Source organism: Podarcis gaigeae, assembly GCF_964106915.1.
Source record: "Podarcis gaigeae genome assembly, chromosome: 13".
NCBI lineage: Eukaryota > Metazoa > Chordata > Lepidosauria > Squamata > Lacertidae > Podarcis > Podarcis gaigeae.
Genome location: NC_139689.1, coordinates 44,076,894 through 44,098,193, shown reverse-complemented (window position 1 = coordinate 44,098,193; position 21,300 = coordinate 44,076,894). Strand labels below are relative to the sequence as shown.

At 47.6% G+C, this 21,300-nt stretch overlaps 1 protein-coding gene across 1 annotated transcript; it reads right to left on the bottom strand.

The window, feature by feature from the left end:
• Nucleotides 1-232: 232 nt before the first annotated feature.
• AOC3 (amine oxidase copper containing 3) lies at nucleotides 233-20,587 on the bottom strand. The gene is made up of 6 exons (XM_083709334.1): nucleotides 18,489-20,587; nucleotides 12,553-12,838; nucleotides 9,550-9,679; nucleotides 4,547-6,026; nucleotides 713-1,514; nucleotides 233-579 (listed from the first exon to the last, which is right to left on the bottom strand). Exons 1-4 carry the CDS (start codon nucleotides 20,062-20,064, stop codon nucleotides 5,742-5,744), a joined length of 2,277 nt encoding a protein of 758 aa, XP_083565460.1. The 5' UTR covers nucleotides 20,065-20,587; the 3' UTR covers nucleotides 233-579; nucleotides 713-1,514; nucleotides 4,547-5,741.
• Nucleotides 20,588-21,300: the final 713 nt, after the last annotated feature.

The following is a 21,300-nucleotide window of genomic DNA, read 5'->3' as shown; positions in this document are numbered from 1 at the left end:
GATCCGAGTTTTCCTTCTCCTAGATGGGCTACTTTCCCAAGTGGACAAGCCTCACCTGCCACTCACTTCCCTCTACAGCACTTGCAGAAACGCTTTCTTAACTTTCTTATCTGCTACTGGTCTCGCCCGCTCAATCTGCCGGACTTGGCACGCAGGGGACAAATTATTAGGCGCAACTCAGGCACGCATCTCGAGCAATTGCACAATAAACGTACACACCCAATGGCCCTACTGAAAACACACAAACCCATTTATTTCACTTAACGCTGAAACAAGCCGCGAACCATCTGCTCACGGCAAAGGGAAATTTACAAGCTTGTACCAGGGCAGCGGATGCTGCAGAAATTCCTGTTGCAAGTGGAGGAGTCGTACAGCAAGGCATTCTGTGGCCAGATTATTATCTCAGTTTCCATTCTGAGCTCCTGTATGATGGTGTCTGCGTCCTCTGTCTCTAGGGTAGGTGACACGACTGCTCTACATCCTAAGGAAACCAGCACATAGTTGCTTTCCTAAATAAGCCATCACAGGGAAAATGGTTGTGTGAAGCACCTCATTGACTATCTGGTAAACCCATAAATTCTCCACTCAGCAGTGGCGTAGCGTGGGGGGTGCAGGGGGGGCCAGCCGCACCGCACTGCACATCTGGGGGTTAGGGTTAGGGGGCGCAAATTACTTGCCTTGCCCCGGGTGCTGACAACCCACGCTATGCCACTGCCACTCAGTCAGCCTAAGAGAGGGTTGGAGAAACCTGTGTTCCTCCAGATGGCATTTATTTATTTGAAGCAGGGGTAAATCACCCCTGCGCCCCCCCCCCATTCAGCGGGTGATATAGTCCACAAACCAATGTTTCTGCTCCCCCTGGACGTCATCAATTTTGGCAGCAGTGGCAAAAAGCGAAGGAAAATGAAAGTAGACATAGTATGCATATTATTGGGTTGGGTGGGGCCCAGTGTAGTCTGATGGAAGGATTATTCAATTCTGTGATTCCTTCCATTTCTAATTTTTCTAACTTTAGCTTCAGCTTTCTCTTTAACTGACTTTCTCTTTCAGCCTCTGCCTTCTGGAATAAGGTACAGGGTTATAAAGACTAGGACTAGCCGCCTGAGAAACAGTTTCTATCCAAATGCAATTTTGGTTTTAAACGCAGTGTAAGGAGTCTCTATGGGAGTATATTGTATTTGAAAATGGGGTATCAGAGTTTTTAGGGGGCTAACCAGGTTGGGATAGCAGGCTTGTTGGTCTTTGAATGTCTTATGTTGATTTTTTCAATTTCGTTGTTCTGCATGGGACAATGACAATAAAGATTATTGTTTTGCTATCGTATCGTAGCTCTCCACCTTTTGAAGCAGTTTGCAAAACATTGCCAGAGTTTTAGTGCAAATTTCTTCTAATAAGCTCAGTTTCGAGTAATGCACACATTTTTGCGAGCCGTTTCCCCTAATAGGATGCATTTCAGTATGTTACTGTCACAAACTTCATTTTTACGCACCCTTTCCTCTAATACATGCATGTGTGTGTGTGTGTGTGTGTATATATATATATATATATATTTGCTTTCGTAGATTTTCACGGGTACAGGAATGCAGGTTTTGGTGTCCTCGGGTGTCTTCCCGTGTAAAAGTTGGGGTGTCTAGGCGACGTTTCGACGAGGTCTCACTCGTCATCTTCAGGCTGGTGCTTTCGGCTTCTTGTTACTGGAACAGAGCGGGATCTCAATGTTTGAGTTCCTATAAATACTGTAGAGGGGGTGTGGTGTCTAGCCTCCAATGTTCTGGGCAGAGAGGAAGTTCCCAGGCTAGTGTGCCTTTTCTTCTTTTGTTCCTTAATTACTTGAGAGATACCTTGAGTGATTTCTTGAGTGATATCCTGAGTACCACTTAGGTGGGTCATTAGGTGTGGATTAGTTGCTAAAGTCTTTGTGTCTTGACCTCTTGAACTTTGTGAAGAGTTTTCCTGAGAAGATGGCTGTATTGCACTTAGTTGTGCTTTGGCTTGGCTTCGTGTATAGGGGCGAGCTGTGGTTTTGTGGCTTGTGTCAGCCAGATCTGTGTAGGGATTGCAGGGGGGTGCAGCATCCGGAGGTGCCACCATGGATTGGCTACTGGATGGTGTCAGTAATTCATCTGTGGAGAGGGTCTGGGTTTGGGTCTGGTGTGGTTGATTGGTGTTGGCGTTCTGTGTGCCTCTGGATCTGGTGTCAGTTTTTGTGGGGAGGGCTAATTTCCAGATGTCTGGCAAGCGGGATGTGTCGTCACGCTTGTTCATGTTGTGAGGGTGTTTCTCTATCTCGATGGCTTCCATGATTATTCTCTTGTGGTGATGTTCCATGTTAAAGAGCAATTTGGAATCTGCAAAATTAATTTCGTGTCCTGTTTCTTTCATGTGTTGGAAAAGAGAGGAAACCTACATCCTAATGACCTACTTGTGAGCTTCGATGTTGTATCTCTCTTCACACAAGTGCCCATTAATGAAGCCTTGACAGCTATTCAAAACAAATACAATCCCCCCGAATACATCTTGGACCTGACCAACCACTGCCTAACCAACACGTACTTCATCCACAATGGACAAAGATACAAACAGATAGAAGGAGCACCTATGGGATCACCCCTCTCACCGGTCATCGCAAACCTGTACATGGAACACTTTGAAACCAATGCTTTAGACAAGTCAGAACACAAACCCAAACTTTGGCTCAGATATGTTGACGACACCTTTGTAATTTGGCCACACGGGAAGGAAAAACTGGATAGCTTCCTCACACATCTCAACAACTTACACCCCAAAATACAATTCACTATGGAAATAGAAGCCAACAACCAACTTCCCTTCCTTGACGTCCTAATCTACAAAAAACCTGATGGCTCCCTAGGACACACTATCTACCAGAAAAAAACACACACCAACCGCTACTTACATGCACAATCACACCACCACCCTGCACAAATAAACTCCGTAGCCAAAACTCTCATCTCCAGAACCAAACGCCTGGCTGACAAAGACCACTTGACAACTGAGTTACAGAATCTCTCAAATGTGTTAATTGCCAATGGATACCAGCAAAACAGGATTACGAAGCTAATCCAAAAGGAAACACCCCCCAAAAACCAAGACACAGAAGAAAACAATGGCATGGCCCTCCTTCCTTATATCAAGGGCACTACAGATAAAATTAGCAAAATCCTCCATAAACACAATATCAAAACAGCCTTTTGCACCAACCAAAAAATAGCCAATATCCTCAGAAACCCCAAGGATAAAATCCAGTTGGAAAACCAAGGGATCTATGAAATACCCTGCAAAGTCTGCCCAGCCACGTACATTGGACAAACAAACAGACGAATAAATGCACGTATCGCAGAACACAAGAATGCCGTCAAAAAAGAAGAAAAAACTTCCTCTCTTTTCCAACACATGAAAGAAACAGGACACGAAATTAATTTTGCAGATTCCAAATTGCTCTTTAACACGGAACATCACCACAAGAGAATAATCATGGAAGCCATCGAGATAGAGAAACACCCTCACAACATGAACAAGCGTGACGACACATCCCGCTTGCCAGACATCTGGAAATTAGCCCTCCCCACAAAAACTGACACCAGATCCAGAGGCACACAGAACGCCAACACCAATCAACCACACCAGACCCAAACCCAGACCCTCTCCACAGATGAATTACTGACACCATCCAGTAGCCAATCCATGGTGGCACCTCCGGATGCTGCACCCCCCTGCAATCCCTACACAGATCTGGCTGACACAAGCCACAAAACCACAGCTCGCCCCTATACACGAAGCCAAGCCAAAGCACAACTAAGTGCAATACAGCCATCTTCTCAGGAAAACTCTTCACAAAGTTCAAGAGGTCAAGACACAAAGACTTTAGCAACTAATCCACACCTAATGACCCACCTAAGTGGTACTCAGGATATCACTCAAGAAATCACTCAAGGTATCTCTCAAGTAATTAAGGAACAAAAGAAGAAAAGGCACACTAGCCTGGGAACTTCCTCTCTGCCCAGAACATTGGAGGCTAGACACCACACCCCCTCTACAGTATTTATAGGAACTCAAACATTGAGATCCCGCTCTGTTCCAGTAACAAGAAGCCGAAAGCACCAGCCTGAAGATGACGAGTGAGACCTCGTCGAAACGTCGCCTAGACACCCCAACTTTTACACGGGAAGACACCCGAGGACACCAAAACCTGCATATATATATATATATATATATATATATATGCTTTCGTAGATTTTCACGGGTACAGGAATGCAGGTTTTGGTGTCCTCGGGTGTCTTCCCGTGTAAAAGTTGGGGTGTCTAGGCGACGTTTCGACGAGGTCTCACTCGTCATCTTCAGGCTGGTGCTTTCGGCTTCTTGTTACTGGAAACTCTGTTCCAGTAACAAGAAGCCGAAAGCACCAGCCTGAAGATGACGAGTGAGACCTCGTCGAAACGTCGCCTAGACACCCCAACTTTTACACGGGAAGACACCCGAGGACACCAAAACCTGCATATATATATATATATATATATATATATATATATATATATATATAAACCACATTGTTTCCTTGGCAGATGGTTTCACAAAATTCAGGAAAGTTGAATTTTGAAAGATAACTGTGTTTCAGTTGGAATATTATTTTGGAAAGTGCACCTTTGCTCGATTTAGTTTTCAGCGCCGACTCTTATCAAATTTTTTCTCCATCCCTGCCTTTTGAGGATGCAGATCACCTTCACCTCAATCATTAGGTCAATCACTGGATGAATGGAAAAGGGCAATAACTCCCATTCACCAAAGTGAGTCAGGTGAGAAGCATGAGGCCAATAGTAGCTGTATGTTTGTGTCCTCTGTGTTTACATGTAAGCATGAGAGACTATGGGGGAGCCACCCCAATTTTGACCACACCTGCCACTGGCATGCACCCAGTGTAAAGGACTGGTCAAGGGTGAATGTACCCCTTGGGTCAAAAAAAATGTTAGCCATCTCGAATTTAAAGATTTATCCCATTCTTAAACCAAATATGCCTCCCAAAGCATATTGCAAATCACTACAAAAAAGAGGGAGTCAATTCATGCCCAAAGGTCCATCTGCAGCAGCAGATCCCAATGTCAATCTTTCTCCTTTCCCCTTATCCCTGATGTAGCTCTTTCCTGACCCTCTTATTCCCTGGCAGGGAGAGGGGCCTTTTTGGGGTCCGCCTCAGGTGCCAAAATGTCGTGGGCCGGCCCTCAGGCTTACAACCTAAAATGGCACAACACAAGAGGAAAACTGATTGGGAGGGAGGAGGAAATAAGCAAACTCAAGTGACACGTTTGCCTAACAACCAGCAGGGGTGGAAAAAAAAGATCGAAAAAGAGGAAATAGCACACCTGCGCCAGCAAAGTGATCCTGCAGGCTGTCTAGTCTCTCAGCTGATCTAGGGGCTGCTGCCAGGTTGCTGGACTCCGACTCCCATCAGCCCCTGTAAGCATGGATGATGGGAGTTGTAGTCTAGCAGCATCTGGAGGAAACCAGGTTCTCCACCCGTGGCCTAAGAGGAAAAATCCTCCCCAACACCAAACTGATAACACGGACAAGGCAGCAACAAGCGAAGGAGTAGACGGAAGGAATATGGAGAGCAGTATTCAGGTCAGACGTTGCCGGGGCTCCACAGTGTCGTTATTCAGCTGAAACAGGCATGTTTGGGCAAATTGAGATGGGGCAGGGTGGGGAATGCAAAGTCTTTCTTCTTGTCAAGGACTTGTAAAGTTCTGGAAGCCACTGAAGGTGAACGGAGGTAGGTTGGGGGAACATGAAGCTCTCTCGGGCAAGCAAGCGACTGGGTTGACGTCGCATTGGCTAGCATCTTGGTCCAATGTGAAGTAGACGCCGTCCGGGGACCTGCTGGAGGGATCGTCGTTGAAGAAGTTGTAAGGCCGGAGGATGAAGCCCACCCCGTTGCCGACCGTCACGGTGTTGGGGATGTCCTCAGCGTGCGGCACATGAAAGAAGCCGGTGGAGATCCAAGCCACAAGGTCCTGGGGGGGGGGGGAGAGCGGCAGGAAACACAACAGGCCTGTTTGTCATGAGTGGAAGATGTTTTCCTCACTAATATGGTCATGGAAGAGAACTTCAATTCTTTTCATGTAACATCTAATTCCTTAAAAATCAGAACTGTCACACCACAGGGATGTGTGCTACGTCCCTACCTGTACTCATTGTATACATACGATTGTGTATCATCTGACCCATCCACGGCAATTATTAAGTTTGCAGATGACACCACCATAATGGGTTTAATAACAAGTGGAGAGGAATCAGCGTATAGAGGGGAGGTCCAAAAAATATCTACATGGTGCCTAGGGAACAACTTGCACCTTAATATCGGCAAGACAAAGGAGATGGTGTTGGACTTTCGGAGGAAGAGAGGAGAACTAGCCCCGCTGTTCATCGGGGAGGGCTGTGTGGAGAGAGTCTCTTCCTTTAAATTCCTAGGAGTTTATCTCAGTGAAGACTTTACTTGGAAAATAAATACAACCCAGGTGGTTAGGAAAGCCCAAAAGAGACTCAGAATATCTCCTCAGAATATTGCGAAAGAATCAATCAATATTTGATGATCTCCTTCTACCGGTCAACAATAGAAAGTGTCCTTTCATACTGCATCAATGTGTGGTACACTGGTTTGACATCAACTGATAGGAAGTGCCTACAGAGGGTAGTTGTCAGAGCCACCCGAGGTCCCAGCTCACAAGAGACCAAAATCCAGTCCAAGTTATATACAAAACGTTTTATTGAAGAACATTGTTGTCGTTACATCCAAGCTCCGTGGCTCAGCATCTGTTACCCTTAGATGTTTGAAGTCCCCTCTGAGTCAGTCCCGCCCCTGCACCAGCTTAAGAGGCTTGTACTGCTCCACCTTTTCCTCTCCTTCCTTTTCCGCAGGGTCTTCCTGCCCCCCTGTGCTCCCTCCCTCCGGGACTCCCCCGAGGCTGAGTCTTCTGACGCCTGCTCCCCCCTCCTTCGTGCTTTGGGACCAGGCTCCTCCTCAGGGCTCTCCTCATTTCCGCGCGCCTCCACATTTGAACTTGGCGCGCGTACGTTGCTTCTGACCTTCCTTTCGACCGTTACGCTACTCTCGGTACTACACTCCTCCCCTTCCGGCAGGACGTTCTGCTCCGAACTCCTTCCCCTCTCTGCTTCCTGTTCTGCTCTTTCTGACACACTGGCCACTCCACCCCCTTCACTCCGTTCCGACGGAGAGGCCGGTCCCGATCTCCAACCCCCACTGGGGATTCCCTCTTCGTTCCCCTGCTTCTGACTGCTTCCCTCTCTACTGCCCCTTGGCCTGACCAGGGGGGCTCCCTTTTGGGAATCCTCGGATTCACTTGACGGACTCACTGACAACCTCGGGTCGTCGTCGTCCTCTTCCTCGTCACCCTGGGACCCCTCCCCCTCACTCTCTGTCCCTGAAACCCTGACAGTAGTGAATACAGCACAAGATATTATGGGCTGTCTCGTGAATCCGCTGGATGAAATAGTGAAGAACGTTGCCTCAGGAGAGTGAGGAAAATTCTCAGGGATGATTCACACCCTGGCCAGCACTTTCTTGATCTCCTGCCCTCGGGCAGAAGATATAGAAGCATGATTAGTTGCGCCAACAGGGTAAAGAACAGCTTCTATCCATGGGCTGTTAGGCTGCTGAATGAAAAGATAACAACCGGGCAACTGACTTTCAGGTTTGGTGGGTGTGCATCAGTAAACGAGGGGAATTAAGACTAAGAGAGCTGAGTGGGGGGTGCTCGTGTAATCTCACTGTATACAAGTTGTACAAGTGACAATAAAGTATTTCAATTTTTTTCAATTTCAATTTTCCCAGTTCTCAGCGTGTTGAAACAGGATTTGTATCCCCTGTAGTTGGTGGGCCAGTCGAGAACAGGCTGCATGTAGATCAGAGATAGAGACTTGGTGGCCCTGCAGAGGTTGCTGGGTTCCTATCAGCCCCAGGTAGTATGGCCAGAGGTCAGGAATGATAGGAGCTGGAATTATGCAATATCTGGGTTCGCCATCCCTGATGTAGATGATGCTCAACCATCCTAGATGGTCTGTGGCCAAATTGTGGGCCCTTTATCTATCAGATGCACAACTGAACTCAGGGGTCAGGAGCAAGCCAGCAATAAATCACACAGGGTAGGTGAAGTTAACTCTTAGAGGAAACAGAATCAGCTCAGAAGTACCAGGCCTAATGAGCACAGCTACTCTTCTTCAACAAGGTCTTGCAGAGTCTGAAGGTCCCTGCCTTCCCACAGCTGCCTAAGTCTCCTCCTCGCCAGAGTTTTCCCCAACCAATCTGAGACTATGCCAGTGTGGCTGCTTTTTGCTCTGCTCTCTTCACGCCTCTCCTGTCCTGTCTGGAAGCCCCCTTAGGCAAGAAGTTCCACAGGAATGAAGTCCCTACCAAAGAGGCTTAGCTTCTTGTAAATAACCCTGCAACATAATAGTACCCTAGGCAGAAAATCACCTAGATCTAAGGCCATATGTCCTTTGGGTATGCCAGACTCACAACATTTAGACCATTATCATTATTACTGGTACATCTCCTTTACCCTTTGTGATGGCCTGGGAATCTGATTCAGAGGCTGAACCTGAGGAATCCCAGCCTGCACAAGAGTTCCTGCCTCCAGAACCAGCTGAGCCAGGGCTGGGGCCTGAGCCTAAAGGATCCTCACCTGTGCTGGATCCTCAGGTGCAGGCATCAGCTGAGTCTGCTCTGGCTCCTGAGGGGATGGAGGACCCATTGCCTGCAGGTGCTCCACTCCCAGCCCCGTCAGGGGAAGCTGAGGTTGCCTCTGGGTCCGGTAACCCTCCAGCCTCTCCAGAGCTGCAGAGGCTCAGGGCAGAGAGGCGAACTAAGTTCCCGCAGGAGGAGTGCTTGCCTCCAGGCCAGGAGAGGTGAGTCACCTGAGGATTGGGGCCGCCCTATGCCTCGGGGCAGATAAAAGACATACAGCCCCAGTCCCAGGTTGTAGGAGCAACATTGTTGGTAACCTGTTCCTGCCTGCACCCTGTCCTGCTCTTCTGCCAGACTTCTTGACCTCACCCGATTCCTTGCCTTGGACCCCGCTTCAGCCTTGACGGACAGCCCCCATATCACACCCTTGACCTCAGGCTGGACTCGCACCACGCCGCACGGTAACCCCCCGGGACCAGCACACCCTTTCTCCTTAAAGGCTTTCTCCATCTCTAACGGACCTCTGCCTCTCTTCCACAGGAAGCAATAATTCAGGATAGCTTAGTCGGTAGACCACGAGACTCTTGATCTTAGGGTCACGTTGGGTGAAAAATTCCTGCACTGCAGGGAGTTGGGCCAGATCAGTGTTTCCTCAAACTTGGGCCCCCAGCTGTTGTTGGACTACAATTCCCATCATCCCTGACCACCGCTCTTGCAAGTTAGGGATGATGGGAGCTGTAGTACAACAACAGTTGGGGGGCCCAAGTTTGAGGAAACACTGGACTAGATGATTCTCACAGTCCCTTGTGCAATTCTAGGATCTCAGCACTCACCTCGTTGACGATGGTCTCGTTGTCTATGAAATCAGCAAAGACCACCAGTGGATCCCAAGGATCATTCTGATTATAAATGCACGTGCTGATCAGCTCCTCCTCTTTCCTCTTGGTAACAGCCACCTTGTACCTGAAGGATGCGGATAACGGGGGAAATGGTTGAGAGGATGAAAGCAGAGGCAAGAGGCAAGTTCTTTGTCTTTATTCCTTGCGTGGTCAGTTCACAGCAAGTCCAAAGAAATGAGAAATTTCATGCAGTATATATATCCTCCAGGCACCCTCTCTTCCCTTCCCCACGAATCTAACCACATCAGCTTATACACAGAAGTTGACATCCATGACCATAAACAGATATTCCTGTTCCGGTACTCTTGACCATAAAAGGTTGTTCCTGTTCCTATACTCTTTTCTTGGGGCAGGAGGTCACCAATTCTAAGAACACTCCTGGCGCCGTTCCGGGTCTCTTGTCAGACCTGAGAAGGTCTGTGCATCTTTGTGGTCAGGATGTAAGATAAGACCCAGACGTGCCATCCCTGCTCCACTTTGGAATGGACAAGGCCATTCATTAGGCGTCATGGACCGATAAAGGAGAGAGCTTTGTTTATACAGCTGTGTTCTTGCTATGCATTTGCTCAAGAGCTCAAGTTAATGGTTTTTAGCTAATGCACCCTTGGAGAAGGAAAAATGGATTTTGGGGCCCATTTCAGACTGATTTTAGATTTGGGAAACCCATTCCTTCACACCAGTGAGCTACAGTCCTCCAGGGGTGCACTTCCAGGGTTGAAGTCAAATTGCTAGAGAATCACAGCACCTGCTGTGGCTGCAGAGACTGGTGACTCATAACTGCTGCCTCCCGAACGGCTTTTGCTGTGTTAGCAGCACTGAAGTGACCCAGGAACGACCCTCAAAAGGAAAACAGGGTGGATAATGAACTCAAAAAGATGTTTAAATTAGTGACTCCCCCCAAAAAAACCCGAAGCCTTTTTTGCTAGGGATAATTGGGACGGAGGTTCCAAAGAAGTTGATTAATCTTTTTATGCATGCAACGATGACAGCCAGAGCTTTTATATGCACAGAAATTGAAGAGGGAGAGATTCCAACCATAGAAGAATGGCTTATAAAAATCAACGGACTATGCTGAAATGACAGAATTGACCGTAAAACCAAGAGATCAGAATGATGAACTGCTTATGGAAAAGTAGAGGCCTTTTTTCTTCTTTTCTTTGGACTGTCAAAGTATTTTAGCGATATGAAGTCGCAAGCAGGACTCTGAGTTATGAATAAGGGGGAGCAAAAAATGAATGATAAGCTGGAATTAGGGGGGATTTAGAAACAAGTATTATGCAGGGACGCGAGTGGCGCTGTGGGTTAAACCACAGAGCCTAGGGCTTGCCGTTCAGAAGGTCGGCGGTTCGAATCCCCGCGACGGGGTGAGCTCCCGCTGCTCGGTCCCTGCTCCTGCCGACCTAGCAGTTCGAAAGCACGTCAAAGTGCAAGTAGATAAATAGGTACCACTCCGGCGGGAAGGTAAACGGCGTTTCCGTGTGCTGCTCTGGTTCGCCAGAAGCGGCTTAGTCATGCTGGCCACATGACCCGGAAGCTGTACGTCGGCTCCCTCGGCCAGTAAAGCGAGATGAGCGCCGCAACCCCAGAGTCGTCTGCAACTGGACCTAATGGTCAGGGGTCCCTTTACCTTTACATTTATTATGCAGCAACCAAGGATAAGAAAAAAAAATCAGTGCAGGAAGGGTGGGAAGTCAACAAGAAAAATATCAGTGAATGATAAATTTGTTTAAAGCTTTGAAAATTTAATAAAAATCAGTATTTTAAAAAATGAAACAGGGTGGCATTTATCTGAAAGACAAACAGGCCATGGTTTGCTGTTTGGGGCAATAGATATTGGTCATAATATAGACATGGAAGCATGGGAACCATTGTGGAATAGGGATATAAAATTTCCAGCATGTTACGGTTTAAGAGAAAATTATATTAAAATGATTTATCGATGCTATCTAACACTGAGTAAACTGGCAAAAATGTATAAAACTAAATCAAATAAGTGTTGGAAAAGTAAAGAGGAAGAAGGTTATTTTTATCATATGTGGTGGTCTTGTTAAGGTTAAGGCTTACTGGGAAATGATATACAATGAAATGAAAAGGATGTTTAAAGTAACGTTTGTAAAAAAAAACACACCAGAAGCCTTTCTCTTGGGAATTATAGGGATAGAACTGCCTAAATTGTATAGAAACTTATTCATGTATGCAACTATAGCGGCAAGGATGTTACTTGCCCCAAAATGGAAAGAAGTAGTCCCAGCAAAGGAAGAACGGATACAAAAACTTACGGAATATGCAGAAATAGCGTAAATTACCAGAAGAATAAGAAATCAAGATAACAAACTTTTTATAAAAGAATGGAAACGGTTTATTGAATATTTACAGATAAATTGTAAACATATAAAAACACTAGCAGGATTACTGTAATAACCTGCAGCTACATAAGAGTATATACTATACTATATTATACTATACTATACTATACAATACTACATAAGCGTATATATTATAAAGAAGATAAATAAATGAGTAAGTTAAGTTGGATAGGCAAAAAATATTAAAAATAAACTTAAGGAACTGCAGAAAGAGGGGGAAGGAAGTCAACTTTAAAAACGTCAAAATGATTGTAAAATTGGTGAAATGTATATACAGCCGTACCTCCGCTTACATATCCCTCCAGTTACGTAAACTTTGGAATACGCAAGCGGCAAACCTGGAAGTATATTTCCAGTTTTTTGCTGTGCGCACATGCGTTGAAGCGGTAGACCCCTTCTGTGCATGCGCAGAAGCGCTCTACCGCCCCGCACGCGTGCAGAAGCGGTCTCTCCGGTTGGGAAAACCTCGGGATCCAGCTGGGTCTCCGGAACAACCGGAAGTACCACTGTACCTGAAAAGTATAAATATTATTAAGAAAAAAAGAGAAAGATCATGGTTCTTGTTGCCTACCTGCCCCAGCTAATGGACCTCTCCATGGTGCTAGCTTCAGGTAAGTGTTCTCCAGCAAAGCTGGTGATCTGGATGCGGTAGCTTCGCTGATGGTTCCACTGGTTCTCCCGGCTGGTGGCAAAGTGCAGGTACCGGGGGACTTTGCCGTCCAGCGGAAAGGCAGCATCTTCTTCCTTGTCCAGGGTTCGGGTTGTGAGAATGGGCCGTTGGATCTGGTGCTCTGGGCTCCAGGGGGCCTTCACAGACTCAAACGCCATATCGAGAGCCACCAGGGAGTTCTTGATCCCTGACAAAAGCAAAGACTAAGAAAGAAGAATTTCCCATTTCGGCCCCTAGAGACAAACCCTCACCAAAACAAGACTGTTAGTAGAGCACCAGACTGTTCACCTCATTTGGGAATTATAGGGACAGAACTACCCGAACTGTACAGAAACTTATTCGTGTATGCGACTGCAGCGGCAAGAATGTTACTTGCCCCAAAATGGAAAGACGAAGAAGTCTCAGCAAAGGAGGAATGGATACAAAAAATTATGGAATATGCAGAAATGGCAAAACTTACCTGGAGAATAAGAAATCAAGATTTTTTATAAAAGAATGGAAATGGTTTATTGATTATTTGCAGACAAATTGTAAACAGATAAGAACATTGGAAGGATTCTTGTAATAACCTGCAGTTTCATAAGAGTTTATATTGAAAGAAGATGAACAAATGAGGAAATTAAGTTAATTTGGATAGGCGGAAGATATTAAAGATAAATTTAAGGAACTGCAGAAAGAGGGGGAAGGAAGTCAAAATGGTTGTAAAATTAGTGAAATGTTTAAACTTGAAAAGCAGAGAGAAAGAGAGAGAGTGTTAACTTCAGCGTCATAACGTCAAGCACCAGTTTGGGCAAAAGATCGCTGCATTGCAGGGGGTTGGACTAGATTACTCTCACGATCCCTTCTGAATCTACAATTCTGTGATTCTTGCAGCCACTGGGATAACAGGCGCACCAACTCCTAGGGGCGGAGGGGTCTTTGGCCCTCTCAATATTTGCTGGCAGGGGGCTGGGCCCCTTCGATGCTGAGGGGGTGGAGAAGGGCGAATGTAGTGCAGTTCAATGGCTGGCTCTTCCTGAGCATGAGAGAGGTAGCCATGCTGGGCTGGGCACTTGGCCTCCTCCTGACAATGCAATCTCACACACGTGAAACGCATGCCAGCCCCTCACAATCTTGGACACAAGATGGCACCTCTGAACACCAGCTTGGGCCTGTGGAGGAAACTTCCACCTTGTATTTGAGAGGTGTTGCCTCAAATTATCTCCCATCGTGTAGGATTACACAGGTCCCCATCTCTCTCAGCACCAGTTATTCACCTGTCCGATGGGGATAATGGTGGTCTACTAACAGGGTGGTCGCAGAGGCAATCTGTCTTATGTTTCATTGCAAACTTTTAAGACCAGCCAAGAACAGCTTGGCACCTTGAGAGCCAGTGTGGTGTAGTGGTTAAGAGCGGTAGACTCGTAATCTGGTGAACCGGGTTCGCGTCTCCGCTCCTCCACATGCAGCTGCTGGGTGACCTTGGGCCAGTCACACTTCTCAGAAGTCTCTCAGCCCCACTCACCTCACAGCGTGTTTGTTGTGGGGGAGGAAGGGAAAGGAGAATGTGAGCCGCTTTGAGACTCCTTTGGGTAGTGATAAAGCGGGATATCAAATCCAAACTCTTCTTCTTCTTCTTGGCAAATTCTAACGGGCAGGGAGCTTCCCTTCGCTGATCAACAGCTATGAAACTCCCTCCTCCCTAACTTCCATTGTGGGAACTGTCCTTATCGTTTGGTTGCATTTCTCTGTGGACTTCCTAATTTGGTTTCCTTACAGCCACCGCATGAAATGATGAATCAGTGCATATTTTATCAGCAGAGTAGGTCTTATTCCTTGTGCACAGATGGAGAACGAAGGGTTTGGGAGAGACAGAGGGACAGAAAAAGAGGAGATGGGGGACTTATCCACACTTTCCTCCGCACTTTCCAGGCACGGCCAGAGCCTTACAGTATCATATCTGAATGCCCCCCCTTTTTTTTTTGCTCCAGAACTTTCCCTATGAAAACCCTCTCTTTAAAGCTTAATCAGAACAGGAAAGAGCAGGTCAAAGGGTGAGTGTGGATAAGCCCTGAGTTGGCCTAATTTGCACAATGAGCCAACAGGAGGCTTGAAAACAAGAGGCCATATTTTCCAGATCTGAGCATTTTTCAGTGGTTCACCATAGCTCTCTCTCTCTTCCAGGAGAAAGTGAGCAATGTACTGTATCACTCTGCCCTTTATATACAGAAACACCCTACAGCGACTATATTTCAATGGCATCACTGCCTTTTTAGGTGGCGTTACAAGACTGGCTCCTTGCCTTTTATCTAAAGGTGGAGTAACAGAGGACTCTGCCTGGTCCATCTGTGGGAATGTTGAGGGTGGCAGGAGAGGATGTATCATTTAATAATATCCCTCCTAACTTGTGCCAGCAAGTTTCTTCTCTTAGCAGAGCGCATTCCCCTTCTTACACAGCAGGAAAACAAGTCCCTGACTTGTCTGAGCCTTTTACAATTATACAATTCAATCTAGCTCAGATTGAATTGTGTGTTCCTGGTAAAGTCTCCTTTGCATCCCCCCTAAAAGGATAAAGACACCACAGGTTTATTCATAAGAAACAAAAAGTAGTTTTACTTATGACCAGGCAGAGCACAGTCTGATCTCTGAAGGCAGGCTTTAGGCTTAAAGTTACAAGCACGTGCAGACAGGTTTACTCCATATGGGAGACGACATGGCAGGCAGCAGTCCAGTCTAGGTGATGCAGGAAGGTCGAAAAGAGAGAGGACTGGACCTTTTGTTAGGTCAGGTAAGGTCAAGCCCACATTTTAGTCACATGCAAAGAAGGATGCTCCAGGCCAGGAGAAACAGAAGAAGAAGAGGAGTTTGGATTTGATATCCCACTTTATCGCTGCCCGAAGGAGTCTCAAAGCGGCTAACATTCTCCTTTCCCTTCTTCCCCCACAACAAACACTCTGTGAGGTGAGTGGGGCTGAGAGATTTCAGAGAAGTGCGACTAGCCCAAGGTCACCCAGCAGCTGCATGTGGAGGAGCGGAGACTCAAACCCGGTTCACCAGATTACGAGTCCACCGCTCTTAACCACTACACCACACTGGCTGGACCAAACATTCCCTTGCATGTTCACTCTAGCAAAACAAGGAATGTTGTATTTGACTGCTCCCAGCGGATTACATCCCACAGTGTCTTGTTCAGGATTGTTGTCTGGCAGGCAGCTCTCTGGGGAACTCCAACAAAAGTCTTTCCCAGCCTGACTTGGAGGAGCCCAAAACGGAGCTCTGTGTACACAAAGCCCGTGATCTTCTGCTGTCCCCACATTCCTTATTGGACCAGAGTTTGAGCAAATGAAGACTCCGAACAACGGCATCTCCCCATTTCCACATGCAAAGAGGAATAGGGTAAGATTACAAGCAAGCGGTAAGCCGTTCCCAACCTTGCCAATAGTTTCCTGCTGCTGTGGAAGTTAATCCCGATCATACAACCCAGGGGGGCAGGGCTTCTCTATTCGACCCTCAATATTCTTCCCAGGCCACACCCACCATCAAGGCCACCCCCCCTCTCTCTAGGCCACTCCTCTCACTGGCTCTACTCTCACACTATCCCCCAAGCCCTTTTCTGTGGCAGGAATGTGCCTCTTGCTTATCCTGATGGAGAAGAGAGGAGGAGATGGGGGTGAGTGGGATGTGGAAACCTCAGACTCCTTTGGGGCTGGACTTCAGTCTTACCGTATGCATTCCTGGTCCCACCCCCTTTTGCTTGTTTCCCCATTCCAACACAACCATTTAAAGAACTCTGCTTCATCGACATCTCTTTCTCTGCAATGCATCTGTAAAGCCCTAAACACTGTTTTATGAAACAGGAGCATCTCCTGCTCATATAATTTACAAGCTGCTACTTCCCCTTGGCCCAGGTTTCTGGTTCGCTTCTGCTCTTTGCTAGTGGAGCCAAGTGAGGATTCCCAGGTAAGATCCTCCCTCTATTGTGTGGGCAGGTAATCCCTCCCCCACCTGGCCTGGTCTCCTTGGCAACGCTTCCCCCAGGTGGGATTGGACAACTGACTGGGGTAGGAGGAGACCACCAGGTATCCAGGTAAAGGGACCCCTGACCATTAGGTCCAGTCGCAGACGACTCTGGGGTTGCGGCGCTCATCTCGCTTTATTGGCTGAGGGAGCCGGCGTACAGCTTTTGGGTCATGTGGCCAGCATGACTAAACCGCTTCTGGCGAACCAGAGCAGTGCATGGAAACACCGTTTACCTTCCCACAGGAGTGGTACCTATTTATCTACTTGCACTTTGACGTGCTCCAGAACTTTCTATTTATCTACTTGCACTTTGACGTGCTCCAGAACTTTCCCTATGAAAACCCTCTCTTTAAAGCTTAATCAGAACAGGAAAGAGCAGGTCAAAGGGTGAGTGTGGATAAGCCCTGAGTTGGCCTAATTTGCACAATGAGCCAACAGGAGGCTTGAAAACAAGAGGCCATATTTTCCAGATCTGAGCATTTTTCAGTGGTTCACCATAGCTTTCCCTCTCTTCCAGGAGAAAGTGAGCAATGTGCTGATCAGCAAGCCCTAGGCTCTGTGGTTTAACCCACAGGGCCACCTGCGTCCCAGATTGCACACTTCTGTTAATAACAGAATTATCTCCTTATGTCAGACATCACAGTTCCCAAGTATCCAATAAGGGGACCCTAAACAGCACATTCGAGTTTGGGAACAGCATTATGCCAGAAATTGTGGCTGACCTTCCCAAGGGTGCTGATCCTTTATTCTCTCTCCCTCACCTTGTGATAGATCCAAGTTTCACAATCCTTGGCTTAGCATTGCAAAGCTTGGAGATTTGCACTGCTTACTGTACAAGGTGGGCATTGCAGCCCCAAAAGTTATTCTCTGGCTCAGATTTTAACCTTTGCCAGTCTTTCCCTTGGTCCCACCCAGCGGTGGAGCATATGCCCACACTGCCCAGGGCGGGTGCGCTCCCAAGGGGGGAGCGTGGTGCGGAGGATGCCCTCCCCGGCACGGAATAGCTGCTCAGGTGCCCAGAGCGGTGCATGCACCCTGCAGTCAGGGTGGACATTCGGCGTGCCGCCCACCCACAACTCCCAAGCCTACCCCAAGCTGTCAAAACCAAAGGGGAAGGGGGGAATGTTGCTGGCAAAGCGGCACAGCTCCCCTCTTACCCCGACGGCTTGGGGTAAGCTTGGGAGTCGCAGGCAGACGGTGCACAGAATGTCACCCCTTCAGTGAGGGCACCCAGGGCGGTCCGCCCCACTGCCCCCCTTCCTACGCCCCTGATCCCACCCACTCTCTTTCTTCCAATCCCTGCCCCAATCAGACCTCATCATACTTCTAGTGACATCACCAAGGGTCCTAAAGGAGCCTCCCTGACTCATAATTTAAGCCAGAATAAACAAAATACAAATACATCACAAATGTCTCACAAGACTCTTACCCATCTGTTGTGGCAAAAAAAGAAAGAAGCAAACATGCCTAATTGTTAGGAAATTGTTAGAAAAAACAACATGCCATTTTCCAAGTTCTAGCAAAAAAATAAAATGTTTAGTTTTCTGAGTGCTAAATAAGGGAAGGTTCACACAGTGTCCCTTTTGTAACCCACTAGTCTAGCTCTGGTACGTCAAACCCTATAAATAGACTGAATAGGAAAAGGAATTTTTAAACAGTCACACAAATCCTTACATTACTTGAAATGCAGAATGTGAGATTCCTGTGAGGGAAGCTAGATTCGTTGTGGGGCACCCGGTGGCAGGGGACCCCCAACTGCAACCCCTCTCAGTATTCAGCTATGGTTTCCACAGTTAGGATGGCAGAACATAACGTTTTGGGAAGTATGGGGCACCTACCTCCAACATCCAAGTCGACTTTGTAGTTCATAAGATGGTTGTGCATGGTCCCAAGTGTGTGCTCCCCGACCCTGTTTCCATACGCAGTGCCACCTTCCATGAGGAACGATGTGCTGATGTATCCCGTGGCATGGACCTTGACTTCTATAGCACCATTTTGGTAGAACACAAAATCCCAGACATAGTCGTAGTTGATGAGAGTGGAGATGGCCCTCAAGACCAAAGCGTAGTTGTTCAACCCCCCGTAATAGAAAGAGCCCATGTCAGAAAAATGTCGCCGGAGAGGCACGCCCGTGTCATGCTCGAAGATGCAGAAAGAGTTCTTGTTCAGTCTTGGGGTGTCAGAGTCTATCAAGTAGTGGCGGTCCACGTAGGTGGCCGTATAGGGGCAGTCCACTCCCCGAACCAATTCGTAAGAAAATTTCCCAATGCCAAGGGTCCCATCCATGTACCTAGTCACCATTCCCCCGGGGCAGTTGGAGCCATAAGTAGCAAGAGCTTCTTGCAGACTCAACTCGTAGACAATCCTTTCCTCGCCAAATCTGATGTTGAAGAGGCGTGGCCCTGTGTTCACGTTCATCCCAAAGGCAAAGCTCCAAGACTGGTAGACAACATGGCTGCCGGCTACGGTGTAGCGCATCCCGAGGGGCCCAAACTGCAAAGGGCCTGGATGAGGAGAAGATTCTGAAGGCTTCCTGGAAGTAAAATCGTTCTTCAGGTGGGCTGCCTTCACTCGGACCTCCTTCACACGCCCATCCATAAATTCCTTCTCCAGGTGGGCCATATTCTCATAATACTGGCCGTTGTAGAACACTTTCTTCACCTTCCACTCGGAGATGTTCAGGCTCCGGTGGTCCACCAACACCTCCAAGCCAATGGGGTGGATGTAGTACCCGCTGCCATTGACATTGTGGAACAGGACAAACCAGGTGGCTCGGTCGCCAGATTCAAACCCTCGGGGAGCTGTGGTCAGAGTAGCCAGGTTATTCCTATTATACTCACAACATTCTCTGAGGAAGTTGTTGGCCGTCTCGAGCTCCTGGAAAATGAAGATGTCAATATCTTTGTACTCCTTCACCGTCACCGGCCTGCTGTGATACGGCACCTTCCTGCCAAATTTCTTCAGCGTGATGTCACGGTGGCCCGTTGGGTTCGGAAGAGGGCCTACCACGAATTCGGTGACATTTGGATCTGGCTGGTTCCCAAAGTACACCACAGCCAAGGCCTCCCGGTGGGGCTGAGCCCTTCCATGGTCCAGGAAGCCCAGAGCCCCTTCTTTAGAGGGGAAGTGCGTATCCAGGTAGTAAATGCAGTTATCGGAGGGCTTTGCCCGAGATGCATCTTCCAGGTGGACGCCAAGATTCTCCTTGAGGTATTTCACCACTTGGGCCATCTCAGCAGCTGACAGGTCAGCAAAGATCTCGCTCGGATCTCTGTTGGTGCCTTCGGGAGAATTCTGGAGCCCCGAGACGCCACACCTAACGACTTTTTCCTTTCTGGTCATCAAGACACAAACTAAAGCAAAAATGGTAGCCAGAGCCAATACCAGGAGAACAACCACGGCTTTCATGTTCATGCCGGTGTCTGCGAAAGGCAGCAGTGGTCGCGACACGCTCAGCTACCCCAGCTGCTATTTCCTTGCAGGAAACGGTTTGGGAGGGAAGGAGGGAGGGAGGGAAGAAAGCTGCTGCTCTGTTCAGAACTAGAGGAGGGTTCAGAGTTAGGAATGCATGGAGGCTCATCAGCGACTATAAAAGGCAGCCTTGCGCTCTCTCTGCCCAGCTATGTATCCACCATAAGCCCAAGCTGCTCTTGGCCCAGGATGATGGGCCAAGAGGTCTTGGATTAGCCCAAGAGGTCTTTGGAGAGAACGCCAGGCGCTAGGCACGGCCCCAGAGAGGCAAAACACCCAGATTAAGCAGAGACCCTCAGAGAGAATGAGGTTGGAGGAGGTTTCTGTCCAAATTGCTGTAACCCGATCCCTCCCAAGCCGAGAAAGTAATGATGCCTGCTCACGGCAGAAACCCTTTTCTGCCCTTTTCTCAGACCGCTCAAAAGCTCATTTCCACCATGTTCACATTGCCCGTCCCCCACCGCCCTGGTCCAGCCCCAGAAGCACAGATTTAGCTTGGCCCTCACCCCATAAGAATACCGGTATGTGTTCAGTTTACTGTTGAGCCAGCTGTGCCATCGTGGTGGGTTGTCTATGTAACTCTCAGTTCCTTGATTTAAAAAAAAACCCACTGGGTTTCTGAGCAAGAGCAACACACTTCAAAACGGGGCTGCAATGAAGGAAACAGGGTAATATAATGTACCTGAAAGCACTTTCCTGTTACTCAGTGGGAAATGAAACGGCTTCTTAGGAAGTGTTCCAAATGTGTGCTGGTGATTTGGGACATTGCAAACCTGGAATTTGTAACACACCCAGTGTAGTTTTCCAGCTGCCACCATAGGTCTAATTCACACAGCCTTGGAAACTTGTCTGCCTAAAACATGATACATCTCTGGCCACTTGCAGAAAGCAAACAGCACCAAAAATAAGGCACACGGTTCTGAAATTTGGAAAAGCCAAACCTGAAGGAACAAGACTTTCTTAGGCTTATCCCCCTCTACAGACCCTCTTGAGGACCAGCTAAACTTTAGCTACTGAAATTCAGTTGTGGGCTTGTTTTAAATTCTGGACTTGAAATGTATTTGTTGTCTTCTGACCTATCTGTGTTTTGCTTTTATAACTTCTGCAAACCACTTGGGGATTTCATTTTATTGCCAAAAATGTTAAGTGGTGTGCAAACGATTAAATAAATAGCAACCT

Excerpts from the sequence above, each read along its gene's own strand:
- AOC3 (XM_083709334.1), bottom strand. The coding sequence starts at position 20,064 with ATGAACATGAAAGCCGTGGTTGTTCTCCTGGTATTGGCTCTGGCTACC. Across the intron at positions 9,680-12,552 it reads AGGTCCATTAGCTGGGGCAG|GTACAAGGTGGCTGTTACCA; the intron begins GTAGGCAACAAG and ends CGCATCCTTCAG. Across the intron at positions 6,027-9,549 it reads ACGAGACCATCGTCAACGAG|GACCTTGTGGCTTGGATCTC; the intron begins GTGAGTGCTGAG and ends CCCCCCCCCCAG.